General features: G+C 31.1%; 1 protein-coding gene across 5 annotated transcripts; it reads left to right on the top strand.

The window, feature by feature from the left end:
* The first annotated feature begins 1,117 nt into the window (after positions 1–1,117).
* On the top strand, positions 1,118–24,153 carry LOC148599487 (A disintegrin and metalloproteinase with thrombospondin motifs like). 5 transcript variants are annotated; one of them, XM_088559036.1, is made up of 16 exons: positions 1,118–1,397; positions 2,026–2,702; positions 3,343–3,554; positions 4,543–4,620; positions 4,972–5,116; positions 5,962–6,076; positions 6,505–6,598; positions 7,387–7,464; positions 7,935–8,089; positions 8,648–8,685; positions 9,395–9,500; positions 10,086–10,250; positions 11,551–11,695; positions 15,235–15,354; positions 15,927–15,978; positions 16,743–16,880. In XM_088559036.1, the coding sequence occupies exons 2-15, from the start codon at positions 2,612–2,614 to the stop codon at positions 15,948–15,950; spliced, it is 1,566 nt and encodes a 521-aa protein (XP_088415162.1). In that variant the 5' UTR covers positions 1,118–1,397; positions 2,026–2,611; the 3' UTR covers positions 15,951–15,978; positions 16,743–16,880. The 5 variants fall into 5 exon arrangements, with proteins under 5 accessions (XP_088415162.1, XP_088415163.1, XP_088415165.1 ...); XM_088559037.1 differs by having other exon boundaries at positions 15,927–15,992; positions 16,743–16,874; XM_088559039.1 differs by lacking the exon at positions 7,387–7,464.
* Positions 24,154–25,745: the final 1,592 nt, after the last annotated feature.

A 25,745-nucleotide genomic window follows, 5' to 3' on the forward strand; every position in this document is an offset into this window, starting at 1 on the left:
GCAAATATTACACATTTACACAGTTTAAACATGAATGATAACCAACAGATATTGACTATTGTAAGTGTAGAAAATGTATTTAGATATCATAAATTACACATATAAATGTATATAAATTTGTATCAAGACGAGAACATGAAATAGACTGAATCCACTTGAAAATGAAATCGTCAAATATCGTTTTGAAACGAGGATACTCACAAATTTCGATCTTGAAGAACGAACTACAAGTAGTATTAAGTACATTTTCGTCTAAGAATCGGGCAAAATGTATGTAAGGTGTGGCACATGAAGGGCATAAATTTTATTGCTTTAACCAATTCATTATAACTGATAACGACCAGAAATAATCATCAACGTGTTTGTAAAATTTGCCAGTTAAGGATATTAATAGGTCAAATTTAGTTGAAACACACTACGGAAAATTGGTGGGAAATATTTAAACAACCTCTTTCCCTATATAAGCATTCAAAAAATATCTATGTCACAGATGTTTCAGAATAAACTTAAATTGCTTTTGGCTGTTTTCTAGTTATATTTTAAGCAAAAGTGACTAAACTGGAGAAAACGATGTGCCACCCATTGCCCGATTTTTACACACAATGGTACTTAATAGCAACTGTATTAGTATTAAGTAAAAAGTTGAAATGTAAGAAACATTATATATTTTTATTATATATTTATTTTATTATATTGCATTTTATTATATATGTATTTTATTATATTGTATTTTATTATATTGTATTTTATTATATATGTATTTTCGAAGCATGAAAAGTGTTACATTTTGACTAGCTTTATATCGACTTAATTCATTTTATCAGCGCTACAAACAAATGCGTGGCTTAGATTGGGTATATGTTACGAAAAAAAAAAAACAAGAAACGTTGCTAGGTAAACAGTAACATGTTGATAGATAAACAGTTCAAAGTTCGAGAATCTTTTTTCATTCTTTAGATTTGTTTTTAAATTTATAAGTCCCAAAAATAGAGAAACTTTCCAATTTTTGATAAGGATCTCCCATATCAATAGGTGTATTTGTTTTTCTGACCTGCAGTATATATCAAAATGTCAAGTTGAAATCTTGTACAAACTTCCTTCTACTGTAGAAGAACAGTGTAATTCTTGTGTTCCAAATTATTAAGTAGTCATATTCCATGGTAATTTATCGTCTTTTGACAGTTAATATACAATGTAATAAGTTGAAATAATCGCATTTGAAGAACTTTTGAAGATTTTTGAAGAAAAACGTATGATCATTTGGTATTTGATTTGAAACAAAATTAACATTCGACGCAATACTAACATGGATAAAATAGTTATCATTTTGCTTTGTTGGAGTAGCGTATCGATGGCATGGCTAAGACTGGCTACCGACTCATTCAAGTCGTATACAGGTAAAAGGTTTTTTGAACGAAATATTTCATAGAGTTTTATTCTAATAAATACTTGTGATAATCGTTAAGCTTCTTATAGCATTGCCCCATTGCTTATGCAAATTAATATGTTGCATGTAGCAGTGCGAATTTTTTTAGGTCGGAAAGTCATTTCAGATTTGACCTTTTTCCATTCTTTTTTCATGGTTACTGGTTATTTGTTATTGTTTTGTCTTGTTGATTGTTTCTTTTTGCTCATTTTCAATTAGTTTGTTTGTTGTTTGATTTCAATCTTTTTATCATGATCTTAAAGTTTTTCGAGATGGTAAGATAGATATGACTCGAACACAACAGAAAATTACAAGACTTTGAACATAAAAAATATAAATCTAAAAAAAAACGTGGAAAATGTGTGGAACAAATTAGATACAAAATATAATAATAAACAAAGAAAATTTGTTTTCCCATTTTAATTCCAATCCTTTTGGAACTTTTATGAAATTTTCGGTGACTGAAAACCAGCATCCAGTTGTTTAATTTCCTTTATGATTCTTATCTTTTGTTTTCAAACCCATCTTCAATCACATATACACATTTAACATAAGAATATATAATCTATTTATTTATGCTATTTTCTACTACCGAAAAGATAAAATCGAAGTAGATATTAAAGGAGCAGACCGTGCCAAACGATCTGTTTTGGGAACGTACATAGATCCGAGTTCACTGGATTTGACCTTCCAGTTAGAAGGGAATCCTATCACATTACATTTGGAACAGAATAGTGGGTATATGTTACGAAAAAAAACAAGAAACGATGTTAGGTAAACAGTAACATGTTAATAGATAAACAGTTCAAAGTCCGAGAATCTTTTTCATTCTTTAGATTTGTTTTTAAATTTATAAGTCCCAAAAATAGAGAAACTTTCCAATTTTTGATAAGGATCTCCCATATCAATAGGTGTATTTGTTTTTCTGACCTGCAGTATATATCAAAATGTCAAGTTGAAATCTTGTACAAACTTCCTTCTACTGTAGAAGAACAGTGTAATTCTTGTATTCCAAGTTATTAAGTAGTCATATTCCATGGTAATTTATCGTCTTTTGACAGTTAAAATACAATGTAATAAGTTGAAATAATCGCATTTGAAGAATTTTTGAAGATTTTTGAAGAAAAACGAATGATCATTTGGTATTTGATTTGAAACAAAATTAACATTCGACGCAATACTAACATGGATAAAATAGTTATCATTTTGCTTTGTTGGAGTAGCGTATCGATGGCATGGCTAAGACTGGCTACCGACTCATTCAAGTCGTATACAGGTAAAAGGTTTTTTGAACGAAATATTTCATAGAGTTTTATTCTAATAAATACTTGTGATAATCGTTAAGCTTCTTATAGCATTGTCCCATTGCTTATGCAAATTAATATGTTGCATGTAGCAGTGCGATTTTTTTTAGGTCGGAAAGTCATTTCAGATTTTACCTTTTTCCATTCTTTTTTCATGGTTACTGGTTATTTGTTATTGTTTTTGTTATTGTTTTGTCTTGTCGATTGTTTCTTTTTGCTTATTTTCAATTAGTTTGTTTGTTGTTTGATTTCAATCTTTTTATCATGATCTTACAGTTTTTCGAGATGGTAAGATAGATATGACTCGAACACAACAGAAAATTACAAGACTTTGAACATAAAAAATATAAATCTAAAAAAAAACGTGGAAAATGTGTGGAACAAATTAGATACAAAATATAATAATAAACAAAGAAAATTTGTTTTCCCATTTTAATTCCAATCCTTTTGGAACTTTTATGAAATTTTCGGTGACTGAAAACCAGCATCCAGTTGTTTAATTTCCTTTATGATTCTTATCTTTTGTTTTCAAACCCATCTTCAATCACATATACACATTTAACATAAGAATATATAATCTATTTATTTATGCTATTTTCTACTACCGAAAAGATAAAATCGAAGTAGATATTAAAGGAGCAGACCGTGCCAAACGATCTGTTTTGGGAACGTACATAGATCCGAGTTCACTGGATTTGACCTTCCAGTTAGAAGGGAATCCTATCACATTACATTTGGAACAGAATAGTGGCCTCACAACAGCTCTACCGATTATTGTTCTAGTAAACGGTCGATTTGAGCAAAATATAATGGAAGATGAAGAGGTTGGTACAATGATACTGATACAGCTTTAACTTTACATGTTAACATTATGATATGCATTCTGTAAAATTGTAAAGATACTACGTTTTATATGTATTTGAAGATATATGTTGATAATTACGTAAATTCTGGTAAACACTGGTTGTATTTTTGTGTGGAAGAAAATGCTTTTCAAGGAGAGTAAAATTTTACCTGTTTGCCAACAGTGTATAATGGTATTTACGTTTTGTTCTATGATGGAAGCACGGAAACCCTCATAAGAGTTTCAATATGATACCAGAATACAATTAACATGTGTTGAGTAATGTCGAAACATAGCAACATTTGCAACTAATATGAATGTTCTTTTTTATATTTACTACGTGGCTATTTTCACATCTTATTATTATTGTATTTTCATAACGTAACATGAGAAGCAGTGAATAATGTCATGTATAATGAATATCAATCATGTTGATGGATTTCAAACAAATATAGTTTTACAACTTATCAATTCGATCTCGAAAACAAGAGCAATACGTATGTTTTTCTTATTGTGAACATTCCATTATCAGGAACTTCCCTAGCGTACATATTTTTTTTTTATAAAAAAACTTCAATAATTCAATAAAAATTGCCTGTACTTATTTTCTTGACCAGCATTTACACAAAAGCTACTGGAACACGATTTCAACGGTCGTCACCATGACCTGATTTACCAAAGTGCATTTTGGTTATTCATGTAAAACCGGATTCCTTATGCCGCACCCACACCCACACACACACACTCTCTCTCTCTCTCTCTCTCTCTCTCTCTTGTCAATTTCTGCATTTACGCTCTTCTCCGCTTTGTCGTGTTGTAGGTGACTGCTGCCCACATTGATTAAACAACACATGCACGTTTAGGTTAGTAGACGTACATAAGGATTTTCCCCACAAACTTGTAAGGCATAATATCGTTAACGGATACAACATGTAGAAAAAAAGTAACAAACTATTACATTTTATTAGATAACGACGTTTTATCAAGATAAAAAGTATGGTTCTTCCTTTGCTATACAGAGAAAAGAAAACGCAAGAATTCATATGGTGAGCAATAATCTAGGTTATTTCATTAGTGTCTTATTTTGATAAGGTACATAAATAAAAGTCTGCAATAGTACAAACATCAGATTTTCATATACTCCTTTTGAGTAAGGTCTACTGTTCTTCAAATTCTTTTTGCAGAAACTAAAAGCAGGTATTTTATCAGGCGTTATTAATGTTTATTAACGTAAGTCGTATCTTTGTGCATGTTCGTTTGCTTTTTATTCCCGCGCTCTGACCTTGAGTATATTGAAAACGTCTGTTGAGAAATGCTTTTCTGGTATTGCTTTTTATGGCACACTTTTAAGTGTGTTGTTTTCATATTGATGATTGTCTAGTTTTTTATATTAAAAGATAGGAAGCTTTCAAAGTCTGCACGGTTGGTACACGCTTAGGTCACAGGAGGTCAATGCTTCATCATTAGAGTCTGGGCTACATAAATTTGACATTAGGAAGGATGACATCATACCAATAGCAAATGATGAAAGTATTCTGAATAGTAAGTGTAAATAAAATATTCAACAAGTTTTTATCATATCGAAACTATTTATTTCTTTTCGTTTGCATGATGTTTAAACAAGACAACGTATATCGATGAAAACTATTCAGCGTCAACCATGTGGTTTTTATGAGTGTCTGTCTAAGATAGCATTACACAGACAATTTTTTTTCACGTGAAATTCATGTTAATCGAGTTTCACATAAAATTCATGTAAAATTCACATGAAATTAACATGATTTTTATGTGAAATTCACTAAACACGAATTTCATGTGAACATTTTGTGTGAATTTCACGTGAAGGCTCCATTCACCCGAATTTCACGTGAACTCTGTCACTTAAATTATTTGCTCAATTCAGGTGAAAATCATGTGAAATTCGTGTGAAAATCATGTGAAATAATTTTGCTTGTGTAGGATACGAAGGTCCAAGGTAATTATTTTCCGGTAATGTACTCTTTTATAACATAGCGTAAAATACGCTACTGAAGTAAAAAGGTCTTCTTCCCTCACATAAACTACAGTTTAAAATTTCACTACGTATTGAATTTATGACAAAAAAACCTGTTGGCATTTTGCTAGAATATCTTGTATCTGGATTTTTCTGCAATTAATTCTGAAATTTGCAGGTTTGAAGTTTGTGAGCGTCCTCATTACGTTCCTACATTTTGTTTCAAGAATACATGGAATATTCACAATATTGAAATATGAAAAGAGAACGATGCTTATAATGATGCCTGTATCATCAATGAAACAGGCAATGAAAGATATAACCCCTTTAACGGTTGGAAAGACTAGAATTTAATGATATTTATATGATTTGACTAGCCATGTCTGTTTAACAGATAAAATAAGCAGCAGAAGTTATATGACAAAGTCAAATAGAATTAGACGAAAACGAGCATCAGGGTCGTACAGTGTTGAACTTTTAATGGTGTCAGACTATTCAGTTTATCAGTAGTAAGTGTGTGAATAAAAACAATAATATCCATGAGGAATAAACATTGTCTATCCTATTAAGCAAATGTTTGTAAATGGACAGCTGTCGGAAGTTTTTTTTCGGCAAAACTCTAATGTTTTATCATGTAATAAAAATATGCTTTCAATATGCTGTCAAATATAAGTCGACTTTGTTTTGTTTTATATTTTATTTATTTGTATATTTTGTTCCGTCTGTGTTATTCATGTTTTCTAGTACAATTATATTTGTTAAATAGACAATCGTTTACTCATTTTTTCTCGTCCCTTTCAGCTATCGTCCTTATTTCAATGATTTTACAAACGTAAGATCAATAAAAAAAAACTGCAATTCTCGGTTGTTAGTTGTGCCTAACTCATATTGTGGTGTATATCAATATTTGTTTCACTAGCGTTTTTATTTCTGTTAGTTGGTATGATTTGAGTCCAAAAGTATCTCCAGCAGACAAAGAGGCGGATGCACTACAGTCAATTCGACAGTATTATGCCTTCATAATAAACGGAGTAAGAATTTTTTTTATTATCACTCATTATTACCATTGTCCTGCAGAAAATTCCCAATACCTCATTGAAAAATCCACATCGGTATTGAATCTTCATTATATTATTTTTATAGAACTGCATTTCAACTGAAATGATATCTATTTTTAATTCTTAAATATTTAAATTATCGTTTTTATTCAATGATATATATTTATAATTTGAAAATAATAATAATATAAAATAAAACAACTGTTAAGCTCATTTGCCCTTTTTTGTATTCAAAATACATAACCACCATACTAAGTCACCATTCTACATATTAAATCCCTTTTCACTAATCCCGGTACTAAATCACCATTCCACATACTAAATCCCTATTCACCAATCCCGTTCTTCATCCCGTACCGCCCTTTCCGTATCTCCTTATACTATAATGGATACCAAGTTTGTCAAATACCAGGGTCTGGTTTCATAAAAAAATATTTAATTGAGATTTTTCTCAAATCATTGAGTTTTCTTCAAATCTTCAATTTCAAGCAATCTTATTGGTCAAAAATTGAGTTTAGGAAGACTTAAGGTAAATTTCATTTTTTTCATGAAACCGTGCCCTGTGTCGTGATAGATACATTATTTAGAAATTTCATCCATCCGTACTCAGAAATTGTATTACTTTTCACCACTATTTGCCTTGTTACATTTAAATAAACATCGACGTCAAAACATTTATCGACACTAAACACAGCAACACCCTGTAATACTGATAAAAATATGTTTTCATACACAACTACTCCTCACATTGTATATTTAAGATGGATGCAGCATATAAGAATATCCAAACATCAGCATACACGATATCTGTTATATTTGCTGGACTTGTGATAACTAAGGTATGAAAAAGAATAAATTGGATTTGTATTAAATTTTCATTTTTTTTAATTTGGGTGCCAAAATATCCCATGATTTCATTTTTGTTCTACAGAATATATTTTTCTCATAAGAATAATGATAAATGTATAGCAGATAATTTTTGCCGTTGCTAAATATCGCGACTACTCTGTAATGAAGGGTATTACATTTGTGGGTTAAAATTCTCCATCAGGAATTATTACTGATTTTGTTTGAGAATAATTTTTTTTACTACAATAACGTCCAATACGTCCATCAGGTAGAATAATATCAAATGAAATAACGTGACGAGGATTATGGAAAGTCTTTGAATAAGAAGTATTTATGTCAGAAATTGACGATAGGGAAACATATCATAGAACATTCGTAAAAACTGCAAATTCTAATAAATACATATGCTCTATTGATGTAGTAGGTTAATATACCATTTATATGTTTTCCCTTCTTGTAGACGAAAGGTGATTCCACCTGGACAGAAAGTATTAAAAACACTTCGACAGCACGAATTTCTATTGAATCACCTAAAGGTTTAGATAACTTTAGGGTTTGGATTTCCAAAAAAACTACGTCGTTGCCTGTGAAGGATCACTCTATGTTATTTACAAAGTATTTTCTTAATTAGATATAAAGAAACCCAGTTTCATCATGCTTCAGTGTATCATATATGATATATTTTAATATGAAATCGTTAATTGTTATACAGTTCAGTGATTGTTTGCTGTGAAAATAACTAATATTTGATTAACCGTATTTGTAAAATATTTCTCATTCCATGGGGGAATGGAATATAGATTTGGAAGAGGAATTTATATGGAGTTTTGGGACTTTGAATTAGGGATGATTAAAACCACTCTATGGGGAAGGGATACGGTGACAATTGGATGATATATATTGTAAATGAGACGTCTAAACCATTTAAGAGCCATACACTTTCTTGTTCAACAAATAAAAGGTCCTTACAACTATATAAAAGTAGAAATCTGGACCGTCATTTTTACTTTGGTATGATTATAAAGTATTCCAAAAGGTTCAAAGAGATTTACACTCCTTCCAAAACAAGAGAGCAAGAAAGAAAGAGAAAAAAAATAATCTGTCGATCAAATACTATTTAGTAATGAATTGCACATGACGTACATAAATTAAATACACATGTCAATCTTATAGGTATGATTTAACAAGAAACGGTTCATCGAATGTCGTCGGTAAGTTGATTAAGTACAATGTGTAATATATTCTGATTTTCAATAATATGTATATACATCAGTAATTATTATCTGCTTTGCCTGATTAACGAACAGATATCATGTTGACAAGTACAATTTATGAATGATAATGTTTTCTAATCAAAAGTATTATTGGTGTGAAGTCAAGTGTTTGAATAATAAAATGAGTTTTTTCACTACACAAAGAATTTTGTATAAAAACATCATGCTCCAGTAATGACACAATTCACACAAATTGTTGTAAAACAAACTTCAATCATAGTTTGGTTTAAAGCAATTAGGTCCTCAGAGTAAATGAACTTCAAACTCCTATCACGAGGATATATTGAAAACCTCTAGTCATCCAAATTCATCAGTGATAAATCGTGAGCTGTGTAGGAACTGCAAAAAAGTTCGAGTTATCCGATATTTCTATTACATATATTTCGAGTTTGACACATTGCGGTTTGCCCGTATATAAAGCTGAATCTTCATATTATACCATACATTTGCCTTTTTAAAAATTATCTTAGATGTTACTGATACTTATGAAATTGTAAGTATGTTATTGTTATAAAACAAGCTCTCGAAGTATTGGTAAATCACGAATGTTATTCGAAACCAATACTTTCCTCCTGTATATGATAGTTCATGGGAAACATAAAAAAAAACCTATATGGGTTATGTCAAATGTCAGATTTTTATTTAGGTTTGGCATCTCTTGGAGCGATATGCGGTCCTTCAAGTCAATCAATCATTGAAGATCAATTTGATTTTCAAATTATTACAACAACAGCACATGAACTTGGGCACAGGTGTGTATCGTAAGGAGGTAGACCAAGGCTAAGAGACACAACACTTCCAAATCATTGGAACGTTTGTATTATGCTTCGTAATAAAATAACTCGTGCTTACTTTCATTTTGACTTTCATATGTACATGTTGAAATGCTAAATACATAGATTAAAGAGTAATCAAGGGAACCAAGGGTATAGCGGTAATCAAAAGAATGTAACCCAGGGACAAAGACCAGACATGGAAAACAGACATACACAACAAAGAACATAAAGTAACTAAAATCATACATACAAAGTAACAAAGGCAAATTAGGAACTCGGACTCCACTGAAAACTGGGAGCATAGACCAGGTGCACCGGTAGGGTAAGCGTCTTCTGCTTTTCTAGAAACACCCGCCGAGTGGCTCATAAAAAGTCAAGTCCGGGTAGACGAACGAAGAAAGGAAAGGAAAAAATATCTTGTTTTACTTGATTTTCCATTTACATTCTAGTCTGTTGAAAGTACTACAAATATTCTGAATATATAAAGGCGAACTTCTAGTTTAAGACTGATTTGTTTGAATATGTGATGCTTCAGGAAACCAGATAGATCTTCTATTGTAGCCTTAGCGCAAATCACGATGGAGAAGGGAATTCCTGTAGTAAATTTGATGGTTTTATAATGGCCTCTGAAAGTAGTGTCCAAAAAGGACCAACTGCAACTCATCCTTGGAAATTTTCAGCGTGCTCAACAAATTATTTTACTACTAAACTTAATTCTCTGGATTCGTAAGTATTTCACTATTTTATTTCTAGAATACCGGGTATCGAATGAAAGATAAACTTTTTTTTGGTTCAGGGAAAACATGTTATTTTTAACAGTAATTATCTGTGCATATATTTTAAGGAACAATTATCCAGAAACTATTGGAACGAACTTTACTGATACACATATATTTGTACACAGTAACTGTTTTGATTCGTCTATCTAGGTTGTTTTTTTCTTCTTTGTACCTTTTCTGTACTATTTAGATATGCATGTTTTGAAAGCTAAATCTTCATTCGCTCATATCAATCAGTTTTTAAAACTTAAGAGGTTATTCGTTTTTATTATGGTACAGTATTTGTATGGGGAAAGCTTCCCATTCTGTAGTATATATGGGATGGGAAACGAGGAATCGGGTAATGGAGAATGGGGATGGTGTATGGGGAGATGGGGATTTTTTTTGACGATATCTACAATGGTGTATGGTGCAATGATATTGCATGGTAATCAAAATATGGTGCTTCTTCTGCTAGACGTGTTGAACGACTGATGTGATTTTTTTCTGGTATGTCTTTTGTTAAGAATGATTACTGAAATTCTCAATTGATTCCACTGAAATTTTGGGGTATGGACAGGGACCTTTCCGGGGTAAGTGTTCTCTGATTTTCTATTTCTTCTAGAAACTCCCATCGAGTTTTTAATAAAATGTCAAAACTTAGTTTAAATGAAAGAATTGTGTGCAAACATGATCTCAAAAGGTATCTCTAATTATACGAAATTAGTTTTGCCCTTACCTCAAACAATGTTTGTTTTTTTACTGGAATTCTTCCATAATATCTACTTCAAGTATCCATTCCGGATATCATTTCCCCTTCCTCTTTACACCATAGTTTAACCTAAAAAAATGGAAAAAAAACAGTATATACATCAAAGAGTAATCAAGGGAATAAAGGTTACAGCGGTAATCAAAAGAATGTAATCCAGGGACAAAGACATGGAAAACAGACATACACAACAAAGAACATAGAATAACTAAAATCATACATACAAAGTAACAAAAGCAAATGAGCAACTCGGACTCCACTAAAAACTGGGAGCATGGACGAGGTGCATTATTAAACTGGCATATTTAAGGTTGTAGGTATTGAACTGATCTAATGATAGATTTCTAGCCAAACTAAATCCCTTCCGGATTTCGATATTTTGTGCACAAATTCGTATTATAAAATCCAAGTTCATGATAGATTTCGTTTGTGAAAAATACATGTAAAATGTGATTTATTTTTATATTAGCCTCTGACACAAACTTGAATTATATTTCAGTATGAATTCAAACTGTCTTAGAAAGCAAGGTCTTACATATGACCCAACAGCTTTGACTCCTTACGATAAACTACTTCCCGGTCAGATTTACGACGCCGATGCACAGTGCAGACACATTCGTGGAAGCAAGTCTTATTTTTGTCGGGTATGACAGTAAAACAAAGGCATACGGGAATTGTTGATCATACTCTGACCATAAAATGTCTTTAGTTTAAAATAATAGCGCAGATGGGCTCATCATGTAGCCCAATGTCTCAACTTTACAATAGAACCAAACCAAAAAATGCGGTACTAGTTAGGGTTTTGCGGTAAAATGAAAAAAAAGTACCTCTACTCCGCCCAAAAAAATCGCTTAAATTGACATATTTTTCAATGTCAAAACCCCCAAAGTATTTATGCATCGGTAAAAAATGGCTTCTTTGGTATTTTCTGTTTTGTATTATCACAATATATACTTCTGGGGTTCTTTTGATGAATTTTGGCGAATTTCGTTGACAGAATTGATCAAAAAATGGCAAAAACGGGATATTCGAATTTTTGGTCTAAAGTCACACAAATTTAACTCCACAAGTATTTACTCGAATAAAACGCCTCAAATTTGGTATCATTCGATAGATAATTTAATTTTCTACATAAATAAACAACCAAAAACTAATTTTCAAGTACAGAGAATAAAACAAATATAAAAATATTACCTCTACCCCTAGAAAACTGGTCTCAGTATCAAAAATAATTCTCATTCACAGCATACCGACACTCATATTTTAGGTAGTCATAATTAAGATAATTGTGTTCCCAATATATCTGATCAATTAAGGCGTTTCGTTTTTTTCTTTTTTGTGTAATATGTACTATAAAATCGAAAAAAGGGGAATTTTCAGAATATCAGAATACCGTAATAAAATCAAGTATTTGTGTGATACAGTGCATTAATTTGATGTCTTCACTTTAAAATGAACCCAAGTTATAAATATTTGAACTTTTCTTAGTCTAGTTAGGTGAAAAATTGCAACCCCCGACAAAAATGCCTCAAGATAAAGCCAAATGTTAATAATTAATATATAAACATTGTACAAGAGACATGTTTGGTACTTTTGTTTTAGGTATCGGTGTATCCAACATATCTTCTCATTTCAGGGGCGTATTTTTCATTTTCAAAGTGACAATAATGAGTTATTCATAAAAATGGAATGTTTTTAGAATTTCATATTTCCTTCCATTTCACCTATAATTAACATTTTGTTCTCAAAAACCGTACTTCAAATTAGCTTGTGTATATACAAATACAAAAATATATTGTTTTAGAGATGTAATGAGCCCAAGTAATAAATATTTGAACTTTCCAATTTCAATTAGGCGAAAAATTATCACCCCTTTCATGAAAAGAATACCTCAATATGAACCAAAATGTTAATTTTTAGCACAAAATCGATGTAAAAAAAGACATGTTGGGTATTTTCGGATTTTAATATTTTCTTCTATTTCGTTTGTAATGGGCAATGTTTTTCAAGTACCCTATTTCAAACAAGCTTTTGTATATTCAAATACATTTGTATAACATCTTATTTGACTAGTGAGCCAAGACAATGCACAATCAAACGTATTCCAGGTCATTTGGGCGAAAGATGGTAACCCCTACCCATTAAAATCTGCCCAAATATGAAAGAAAATGGTTGTTTATAGCATGCACAAACTGTACGCAATGTCTGTCTGGCATTTATTACCGAGAACTTCTTCTATCAATCTCATTGTCAAGCAAAATTATGCTTTTATTGTCTCGAAGACGACAAAATATTACAAAAAGGGAAATATTAAAACATATTATCACGTATTTTACTATGTAAATTGTATAATTAATGTTTAAGATATCACAGTTTTTACATGATTTGATTTTGTTTGCTATCATTATATTGTACAAATAATTGTATCCAACACCATTTAGAAATTTTAGTGGGTATGGGATACCATTCTTTCGCCTTTATAGCTTAGGATACGTTAAGGTATGCAATGCCTTGCTCATTAGAAAGCTTAGATGCTACATAGATGTGTCTGTATATGCAAATGTTTGTTTGAAGTAGGGTACTTGAAAAAAAAAGCCATTACCGTTGAAATGGAAGAAAATATGAAAATCCGAAAATACCCCTTTGTATGAAAAACTCATTATTTTCGAATTGAAACTGAAAAATATATACCTGAAATCAGCAGGCATGTTGAAAATACTAGAACACAACATGTCTATAGTATACCGTTTATATGCCAAAAAATAAAATATAGTTCATGTTGAGCCATTTTTTATTATAATATTTATTTTATTTATAATAGACCAAATTTGTGCGTTGGTATATTCTGCTTTTCCATTGAACAATTATTATCAATCAAGCACTTTATTTTTTGTGTTTGGTTGGTTTTGTTTGTTTATTTTGAGAATTCAAATATCGAAAGAGGAAGCCAAACCCATCACCGAGAGGTTCTACCATATGCAATGCAAGGAATGAAGTCTCGGTGTTTTACGTATTTTTAAATTTGGAATACTGCAAGATGTTATAAATAGGGTAGATAAAATGTGATATTATTCAAGGTCAGACAAGTCTGACTACTGGGTTGGTGAATACCCTCGGGGACCACAGGTCCACCAGCAGCTGTATCGACCCAATGGTTCTTAAATACAAAAAAATACCAGTTTTACATATTGTAAATTTCGATACTTTCAGAAGTAATGTGTTTTCTGCTTTGATATAGACCTTTCGTGTATAATCTCAAAGATGTTAGTATTACATTCAGGTAGACTTCACTATAAATTTTGATTATTTATTCAATGTTATCAAATACATAAGTCATATACAAGTAATACTATATAAGCTTTAGGGATCCGTAAATCAATATGAGTTGTGTTAGCCTAAAAATCAAAATAGGCTATGAAGCAAGAAAGATTTGATGTTCTATATGAAATGAAAACGGTGCAACATTGAATGCAAACAAGAAGTAATTTATTCATTCGGGTGTTTAAATCATTGACTGTGATATCTTGTGCCGACTTCTCATTAATGTTACCAACAAGAACTTCTGTTATTTGCCAGTCGTACGTAAGATTACGTTATTTGCAAACATTTGTTTGCCATACCATGTATACTTAATATGATATCGCTACGATATTTGATAATTTCGCGGGTGCACAAGACAGTACAAGATATAAACAGCACTTTTCAAGAATGAACGTAAAAAAAATAACTCATAAATATTACCTTTTTTTTAAGCCGTGTGAGCTCCTGCTGACTGCTATTGTAAATAGACGCTTCTTAGGAATGTAATGGCAAAATCTGATTTTTATTTTCTAAAATCAGTATTAGAGTAGATACAATATTAACCGTTTTGGGCTAGTAATAATGAAAGTAATTCATAATCAATTTTGTTTCTACGTTTTGAAGATTTGAAAAATAATTGTAATAATTAAATCAGTCGTCCATTGAATTATCATTAGAATGACGTCCTAAATTGGAGGTCTATCTTATCTGGTCTTTGTCTTTGGATTACATTCTCATAATTTCCGTAAGAATCTTGGTTCCTTGATTACTCTTTAATATTACTTCATTCCCGGTTCTGAAAAGACCAAATGCACATTAATGGCCTTTGCCTTTTTCAAGCATTGAAAGTGAATATGATAAAATGTAAATGTTAATATTTAAGGATCGATATCATGGAAACTTTACGTCAATATGTAACCAAATGTGGTGCCATGATCCAAATAATAGTTCCTACTGTTTTAGTCAGATACCAGGTGACGGTACTCACTGTGGAAATAATAAGGTTTGTTTTATAGCAAAAACATAAGCGTGTACTCATGTGTGTATATTTGTACTATACATAAGTGTTTCAGTTTAATATTTTCTTAGCGCTGAACAACGACCAATGAATTAGTTAAATTCCTTTCTTTCAAGAATGACTCTAAAATGTTTTGTTTTTCATTGAAAAAGTAATGTTTGTTGTTCTAACATTTACACTCGCTTTTTGTACTTTGTCTGAAAAAAAAACAATTACCCACATGTATTTCTCTAGTATTCACTCAGTATGAAAAACTTATTTCAATAGATAATGTAACAGAAAAACACCAATTTATCAAATAAACCTGGCTCCTGTTTAATTTATTAAAATAAATAAATGAAATACCATTATTCATCAAAAAACGTACTTAATGTTTATTTTATTTAGAAATATTTTTTTCCAAACAAAAATACTTCGTATTTAACTTATTTAGATGTAAGTAAAATGCACTTATTTATCAAACAAACGTACGTCAATTTATTTAGATATAAGTGCCCACTTTCCTTATAAAGTTGATTTTTTGTTTTACTTGTTTATGTCTATTATTTTGTAACTAGTGGTGTGAAGCAGGTGTTTGTTAGTACAATAAACAAGCTCCATCTGGAAACGGTATGTAGTTAAATGTAAGTGTTGGTAAGAATCAGGCAAAAATGGAATAATCAGAAACAATCATTTTAAAACCCCGCCAATCAGACAATATGATTTCATGCTCAAGGATGCTTTCTTTATTTGAAAAGACAATTGTCTGTTCTCTGCATAACTGGATTTGCTCAGAAATGTTTCAATAGAATCTTATGTTAGAAAAAAAATGAGGTTTTGACAGAGTCATGTACCCTTAAATTGTCATTTTCAGTGCATTTCAATGAAATTATAACTAATTATTTCATTATTTACATGATAGAAAAAATCTTGATTTATTTCCTTGATTCTGATGATGCAATTAGTCAAATTAAACTTTAAAAATAGTGGGATTTTTGTTCATACCATGTTTCACCCAATGCCTGGTTCTTACAAGGACTGATACTTAATGATTTATTTCATGTGAAATTTTCAGCCAGTCATACAGAGTGTCTCAACTTCAAATTCTCAAAGAACAATATTCTATGGACCTTCTATTGACAATCTTGCATACCAAAATAAAAATGCAGAAAACTTCAATAGTTGCTAGCCATTTCTAATTTATAGTGGATTGTTCTATGCTGAAATGTGTTACTTATCTATTTGAAAAAGTTTGATATTGGGTACATACATTTAAACCCACAATCCCTTGCCGAAACAACTACTTTAGGACAATATTTGTATCAGTATAATGATACTCGGCTATGCATATATGTTCCGAAGACCTTTTGATAATGAAAACTATTGTTATTTAGAAAAATGCCTTTACGGTGATGCAATAGGCGCAGTGTTTTCAAACGGTTGGACGTGCAATCAGATGTTTACGGTTGCACCTCATAATTGTCAGAAAGTTCCAGAGAAATGCTGCAAGACATGCGAACATCTACAAGCACTAAATAACATAATAGAACCGGATGAACTCTGTAGAGGGATGCTTGGCAATACTTCGTATTTATGTAGAGTATGTTCCTTTTAAAAATGTATTTGTATTAGTAGTGTTGGTTGTGATACATGAATTTATTGGTTAATATACCTCATATCAATGTGCTGTATTTTGACTTGTTCAATATGAGTGTAATAATTTGCTTCATCAAATGTCTCAATGATATTTCGTTATTATATAAATAGCGGTGTTTTGTTGAATGTTTCCAGTGTAATAAATATCGGTAATGCACACTGTGTAATGAATTCGGTAATTTCACTCAAGGACTTTCTCCCGCCAAAACAGAATTTAAAATTCATTTTGAAAATATCAATAATTAATAAAAGCTATATAATAAACAGGATAATCGATTGGTTATAGTGAATAATCAAAATAAGATCACTCTTGCCAAGAACACTTGAAGATTTAGCTCGTGCGCAAGTTCCCCACACTCGTTAAATCTAAGCGTTCTCCTGCACTCGTGATAATATTTTGGTTATTCACTCTTTTTAATTAATTATTCTTTTTATTATCTACTGACCTCTCGTGAAGAGCCTTAACTGGTTTTGGTCATAATAAGTATCGAATCAATTTGAGTCAGTTCTGCGTTAAATAGGTTGACGGAACCTATATGCGCATCGTCAATTACATAACTTAAATAACATTTATCATTTAATAAACAACAACGGACGAATATTTTTGTACTTATGTAGATCGATCCCAAATATATCATGAATCTGCGCACAAACGTTCCTAATTATATTGTAGTTTGAACTTGAATAGAAAGTATTCAAATAAACATATATGATGTTGTAACTGTTGTTAAATACCCACACCCTTAATTCTTGACCCTTTTTGTATTTGCTGTATTTTGTTTTTGACCACAATAATATTTCGCAAAAGGCATATTGATGACAGTTATATCAGTAATCAGAAAAACCTATATCATTTAAAAGTTCAACTTCAAATACATGCAAATTTCATGAAAAATGACAAAATCTATTTTAATATTATAAAAAAACAAAACATTTATCATTTTCCTAGATCATACTGTCGTACAAGTTTGAAATTTATCTTAAAAATGTGCGAAACTTAAGTATTGCAAGTAATCTTCAAAAGCAACACATTTTCTTTACAATTGATAGCAAAGAACAAACCGATCTGATTACACGTGTAAATTGATTGTGTTCATAGACACGAATTACACATTCTCATTTTTTTTAACTAGTTAATCATTCCTCTTTACATTTGCAGGGAACGTACAAGGGAGATTACTCTTCTATTTGTGCAAACATGTTGTGTAGTGATCCGTCAAATCCAAAACAGTGCGTTTCAATAAGAGCAAATGATCATACTCTCTGTGGAAATAAAAAGGTTTGCATTTACAATAACATACACATGTAATAGATTTGTCATACTGTAAAATTAATAGGAGATGGGATGAATAAACAGCAATTGACTAAAGTATAAAGGCTTCCGATTATATTATTCCATATACTTATCAAATTTATTTTCGTCCTCTGTTCATTTACATTTATTTTTTTTCTATTATCCAAGATTGATTTATGGTTCTGAAATAATTTTGGATTTTAGTGTGACCTACCTCATAAATGCATATGGAAATTAGATGTTGCTTCTTCTTTCGTTTAATTTCTTATTCTTATCTTTGTTTTATTTCAGTGGTGTATAGCTGGTATTTGCAAAAACGATGCTTCTGCTCCAAATGCTGATGGTATGTATATGTTATATCCAAATCAATGTGTACATAAGACAAACCTTTTTTGTAGGGTAATGTGAGTGACGATCTGTGTCATTTTTTTTATTTCTACATTTCAAGAGGCTATTACGCCTTTACTGCAAAAAAATATGCGTATATTTCATACATTTGAAGCATTGATTGTTTTTTCCTATAAATTTACAGGTTTACTTACAAAAACGGTACATAAATGTTTGACAAAAAACGTCATTTAAATGTGATGTGTGCTGCTAGTGGGGAAGTACATGTTTACCTTTCCGGAGAAACAAATGCCATTCCCGACTTTTTCTGGGAGTTCGTGTTGTTTGTGTTTTAAATTGTTGTGATGCCATGCTTTACACATCTTCAGATTTTATTTTTAATTGTATTTTATTCTATTCGTTACAGTGCGTACGTAGATCGTCTTTGTTTCTTTTGTTACGTTTATGTCATGAACTTGAATTTTGATGTACTTAAAATGTAATTGTCTTTTTATCGAAATCTCGGTAGTTTGCCGCTATAAGGACACGTATTGATAAAACTCATATTTCATTACAATCGTGTCATTTTACATTTTGTAATAACTGCAAATCAATCTATTTTTTTTTTTTACAATGGCGATAGTCGTTTATGCGTAAGAACCAGTAAGACAAAATTAATGTCATACCAAATGTATTTTAGAAAAATGCCTTTACGGTGATGCAATAGGCGAAGTATTTTCGAACGGTTGGTCGTGCCACCAAATGTTTGCGGTTGCACCAAATAATTGTGAGAGAGTTTCAGATAAATGCTGTAAAATATGCAAACCTCAATTGGCGCTGAAAAATATAACAAATCCAGATGATCTATGTAGAGGGGTTCTTGGCAACACATCATATTTATGTAGGGTAAGTAATTCAGTGTACAAGTGTTATCAAGGGAATCAAAATTCTAGCGGATATCGAAAAATGTGATCCAGGGACAAAGACCAGACATAAAAAACAGATACACTCAACAGAGAACATAAATAACAAAAATTTTACGTACAAAGCAACATAACTAAATGACCAAAAACTATATACATAAGTGTTTTTATATATTAATGCAGTGTAATATGCTTGAATTTTAGTTTAAAGCCTTCGCAATGAACGTTGCGCAACTTTCAGTTCGTATAAACTTTTATAATATAGTTTTGCAACACAAATCTTAATTTAAAAAACAATATGAGAGTGTTTGAAATTAAAAGATCTTTCGAGTAATTCTGCAATTGGTTGCGCATTCCGCTTCTCTAAATGAAAAAGATAATGAATACATTAAAATGGATCAGTTTGATAAACAAACAAGTACGTTGAGACTGTTCATTCAGGGAATAGATACTTGTTTTATCATTGAAGACAACTATTTGCTTCAAAACAGTACGTAACTCAGGGTTATAAATCCCTAATGTCCACTCAACAAATGTGGTCTGAATAAATACATTTGTATTCCATACAGTATTGTTTCACATGTTGTTACCAGCAAACAATTCTTTTTTATGTGTTTGAAGGAAACGTACAAGGGAAATTACTCTTCCATTTGTGCAAACACGTGGTGTAATGATCCGTCAAACCCTAATAAGTGCATTTCAATAACAGCAAATGATCATACCATCTGTGGCAGTAAAAAGGTTTGCAATTACAAATGTATACAAATTATTGAATTTGGCATACTATAAAGATGGGATTAAATGTCGGAAAGACAATCGACATATGCATCGATCGTGTCGTTATGTCCGTTTCTCAGTTTTGACTTATTAGTGTTCATTATTTCGTTAATACATTTTTTAACGACAATTCAGTACTGTTTTCAAAAGACAATTTTCGTGACATACATCGCAAATGTTGATACAACGTGAAATTAAATTTCTTTATTCCTTAAAACGCTTATCTGCATCAAACACATGCTTAAAAATAGCGAACACTAATTGGAAACAATCCTTTCTTATATTATTTAAATTTAGTGGTGTGTAGCTGGTATTTGTAAGAGTGATGGCAACGCACCCGTCGCTGATGGTAAGTATTTATTTGAAATCTAAGAACAAATATTAGTGTTTCTAGTTTGTATATATTCAATGCATAGTTGCATGTTCAGTTATCAATCTTTATCTACCTATAAACAATGAGAAGCGATGTTTAGATTTTAAAAAAATATGACTCGTTTTTCCTTCAAATGAACGTGTCAATTGACAACAATGACGCGTATATATTTCGAATAATGTCTGATTCATATTGCAGTAATTTATTAGACTGACATCTTCTATTACCTTGGCATATAAAAGTAGCCAATTCAAGAAACCGTATTTATCTATGACTTAAGGTAGGAGACGTGGTGTAAGGGAGGTAATCCAAACTATAAACATTTGAGTCAATAGAACGTTTGAACTACTCCCAATTTGAAAGCTTCAAACTGCCACTGGTGTTAAAGGGAAACAACTCGAAGCAAGGGTTCAAATTCTAGAACAGAGGTGTCAGCCCCCAGCAACTCTGCTCTTTATAAACTAGGAAATTAAAGTGTTGATTAAATATTTCAAATGGGTAAATTGAGGTCTTTCATTGGGAAAATATTTGAAATGACGCTTTTATTGGCAACTAAGATTCCTTTAGATAAAATATACGTATTTAAATACTGAAATATTCTCTGTCCCTTTTTTTTCCAAAGATCATTTAAACATTAGAAAAAATAATAGCGACACAATGAACTCTTCTGAGACTTTGTTTTTATATTTGTATTTGAATGGTCCATATAATATCAATTTCGTATGAAAATTCAATTATGGGCTTTTTTTGCAAATAAGAGATTTTTGTTAGTTTGGTAAAATAAAAGCCCACTAACTCTTCGACTACATATATGGAATAAAAAATTCATGTTTAATCTTATATATTAATCAAATTTAATCAAATTTGACTTAATGCTCAAATGTTTATTTAAATGATTTGTAAAAATGACCCTGAAGTATCAAATATGGCTCAGTTTGGCCCATGATTCAGATTTCGAAAAATAGCAATTTTATTATTCTAAATCTGCATGGGAATTTATTTTTAAATTATCAGATGAGATGTACTACAATTAGTATAACATCAATTTAGAGAAAATTTAAATGTGGAAAAAAATTTGGGGAGTCCCTGGTCTATTAAATTAATAAGTTTTTTTAAAAAATACAATTCCACGAGAAATGTATAAATATATACAGTTCAGTTTTGTTCATTGAAGATAATTGCCTTTACGGAGATAAAGTGGGGCAAGTGTTCTTGAGTGGCCAGACATGTGCCGAAGCGCATCAACAGAACCCTTCATTTACTTGTAAGAATGCTCCCATTGAATGCTGTAAAACATGTTCTCTTACAACAACAAGGAAGCCAACTACTGTCCTATCACCGACTACAGCAAAATTAATAACAGCTATTGATACCTCGACAAATTCAGCGGTTACCCAATCACATTCAACAATATTGCGAACAACTGCTTCTAAAGCAAAGTCATCAGCAACGGCAACTGCCACATTTCGAACAACACAAAATTCTTCTTTACTTAAACCAACCGCCTCAACAACATTGAGAACAACAACAATTACTTCAATGCCTACATCAACCGAAACAGTGACCTTACAGACAACCAAATCCACTGCTTCAACAAAATCAACGACTTATACAGCATTGTCTACATCAACATTCTTTACCACAATTACTACCAAATATTTAGCTACAACTGCCACTGCTGCTCAAACAGTCAGTATATTTACAACACCACTTTTCCCAGCATCTCAGATTTCCACAATCACAACAATTCCTAAGGGGAAATATACAACTACCAAAGAACTTTCAAATGCATTTGGTAATCTCATTTTATATTCTCATGCTACAACCATATGTTTTATCTACCCTTACGGTTTACATGAAAATGTGTAGTGAAAAGTTGAAAGTTGATTATTTTAGGAGAGAGTATAGTGCATGCAATATTAAGACTCTTAATTTAAGTGCAACATCCCGAAACCAAAGACAGATACTTCAAGTTGCTAATTTAAAAATACATCATTAAACAGAAAATGTCTAATTATTTTTGCGATAATTTATGTCTCACTGGTATGATATTATTTTTTGACATTATTTTCGTTTACTGACCAATCAAACATGTTTTGCTTATTCTGTTTATATTGAGATTGTAAGATATGTCAATTAATGAAAAATAGGGTGCTTTTCATATGTTGGTGATTGTTACCAGAACCAATGTATGGATTGCCACTGCGAATATCAATATTGAGTAAATTTAAACTATACTTGACAGACCGCCTTCCCCGAAGAAAACACAAACCGCGCAACATATTGTGTAGGTGAAACTCGACATTTTCACCATAAAATTTGACGATTAACATTATTTCTTTATGCAATGTATTACAGGAGATAAATTGCCATTGCCAATAATTGCGGTTGCTGGAGGAGGAATGTTATTGGTTATCTTGTGCATTGCAGCATGTTGTTGCTGTACAGGAAAGTCATCGATAAACAAAGTTGGTGATATAGAAGACGGTACAAATAAAAAGGTAAAAGACGTACACTTTTCGTTCCCTACAAGTCGTTAATAAGAAAACATTATGAGTAAAAGGCTACATTTTGGTTGATATAGATGTTGATGAAATGTGATTATTTGCTGTTAACTGTTCGCATATGAATGAATATTCTTATATATGCTAATTAAAATGTTTATCAATGTTTGCCCTCCTGCAAAGTAAGCTTGGATCATCTTAGATAAAAAAAAAACTAAGAATTTCTACTTATATATATTGCATTCGCAAATATAGAACTTCTCGTGTTTTAACACATACTTGCTTATGCTTCATATTAATCTAGCAAAAAAGTTGACAAATTAAAAAGAAGGTCATCCTAGTGATCGTAATTTCTGGTTGTTTTCCCATATGATCATCGTTAAAATTTCTTGAAAGATGTTGTTTATACTGGCAGATATGTATTCATAATTGATTTTTATATTTGATGCGAGAACCTTAGCCAACGTGAACGTACATTTGTTTAATGTGTTATTTTAAAAACTAAATATTATTTTTCCGTTGTTACAAATATATTCGTTCCTTATTTGTTGCCGAACTACGAACTGTCGACGACATGTGTTGATACTTCCAAAATAAAAAAAATCCGAACATGGTTTAAACAAAAGCGTAGTAAATATACAAATCAATGAAATAATACCGATTGTTTCATAACAAAAGATAGTTTTCCATTTCAAAACGGGAAAAATAAATGAATGTATCGAGATTTCACATAAAGTAATACTATTAGCAGCAGTTTTTGTTTCTTTTTAACAGAGAATTACTGGTACAAGAAAATAGAAGCAAATAAAGATGCATTTTTTCAAGAATAAAAGATCACGAACAATGTTCTATTTATTTAACATATATATATGTCCTCAATTCTTTTGTGTATAACGTGCTGCGCTTATTTTGTTATTTTTGCCTGTTGCTTTCTCTTTTATGAATAAATAAGATCCATTAATTATAATTCGTTTTTTCTTTTAAGTATTAGGCGTCAATTTCCCAAAAAGTGTAAAATTAGTCGTAAGTTATGATGCCTTAATAGAGTTAAGTACTGTGACGTCACAACTTACGACTAATTTTACTCTTAGAATTTTTTGTGAAAAGGGCTGCAGACCATTCAAACAATGCCTATGATATAGGTGATTCATGGTGTTGTCCACCGAACAAATGATGCTTTTTTTGTCTTTGTTTATCATATTTCGTAGGATAGTCCTGGTCCTTTCTGTATCCCTCTGTTTGTATTTTTAGTTACGTTAGTCTCCCCTTAAAATAAGCAAAATCAAAGTGAATAAAATCAACAACCCTTGCAAAGAACCAATTTCATATACAACCTCGATAATTTCTATCTCGAAATTGTAACAACTTGCTGACAAACTGACAAACTACTTTTGAATTAGATGATAAGAAATAAACGTGATTATCTCATTTTTACATGCATGAATAAAAACAATCTTCTTAATGATAACGAAAGAAAACATCGGTTTATGGTTTTTCGCATTTTGCTTGATTCTTACAAAAGCTTACACCTAATAATTTACTTGTAAGTTGTACCATTCACCTAAGGATATATTCGCTCTTATCATGTTGTGCCTCAAATATTTAGGGACAGAGTTTACTTGACCAATTGATTACCTGTTTTGCTGGCATACATGTACTTACTTCCCTGTCTTCTTATTTTTATTGTGTTCTCATTGTTATATATCATCTCGAGCTCGTATTTTTTTCAATGGTTTAAAATTTAACACATGTAAGTTTCTATATTAACATTTTGTTTGGTTGTAAATATGGTTTATTTTTTATTATTGTTTTATTTTAAAACAATATCATGAATATATCTAAGTTTGATCGGTTAAGGATGCCAATATTTCACTTTCAATTTTTGTAAATTTGACTTTTTTTTCTTTCTTTTCTTTTGAAAAAGAGTATTCAAGGAAACCAATATTGTAGCGGAAGTCAAACGAATGTAATCCAGAGACAAAAAGCAGACTTGGAAAACAGACATACACAACAAAGAACATGAAGTAACTAAAATCATACATACAAAGTAACAAATGTAACTGAGAAACTGTGAGCATGGACCAGGTGCACCGATACGGTAAGCGTCCTCTGCTTTTCTATAATCAACCGCAGAGTTGCTCATAAAAAGTCCAGGGTAGGCGAAAGAGGAAAGGAAATCTGTGACACGTTGAATAAATCAGTTTTCCTGGTGCAGAAAGATAATAGGTAATGATCCACGATTTCATGATGACGACTATGAATGGATGACATTTTATGCATGTACTTGTAAGGATAGAATGTTTCATTTTGATGTTTCATCGTCGTGTAAAAACGTTGAGCATAGCACATTTTCAATGAAGCGCGCTGACGTTTCATGTCTCAAATGTGCGATCAGTCGATTGATATGCAAAGTATATGTAATAATTTAACACAAGACCAAAGCTGTGAATATCATTAACAAGAACACATTAACTAATTATGTGTGATCGCATAAGAACTTTTTTTTTTGTTTGTTTTTGTTTTTGTTTTTGTTTTCTTGTTTT

The sequence above is a fragment of the Perna viridis genome, chromosome 13 (assembly GCF_037379345.1).
Source record: "Perna viridis isolate PV_CMFRI_1.1 ecotype Kerala chromosome 13, ASM3737934v1, whole genome shotgun sequence".
Classification (NCBI taxonomy): Eukaryota; Metazoa; Mollusca; class Bivalvia; order Mytilida; family Mytilidae; genus Perna; species Perna viridis.

Coding starts and splice junctions, on each gene's coding strand:
- LOC148599487 (XM_088559036.1), top strand. CDS start 2,612: ATGGATAAAATAGTTATCATTTTGCTTTGTTGGAGTAGCGTATCGATG. Junction 4,621..4,971: donor AAAACGCAAGAATTCATATG/GTGAGCAATAAT, acceptor TTATATTAAAAG/ATAGGAAGCTTTCAAAGTCT. Junction 5,117..5,961: donor TGATGAAAGTATTCTGAATA/GTAAGTGTAAAT, acceptor TCTGTTTAACAG/ATAAAATAAGCAGCAGAAGT.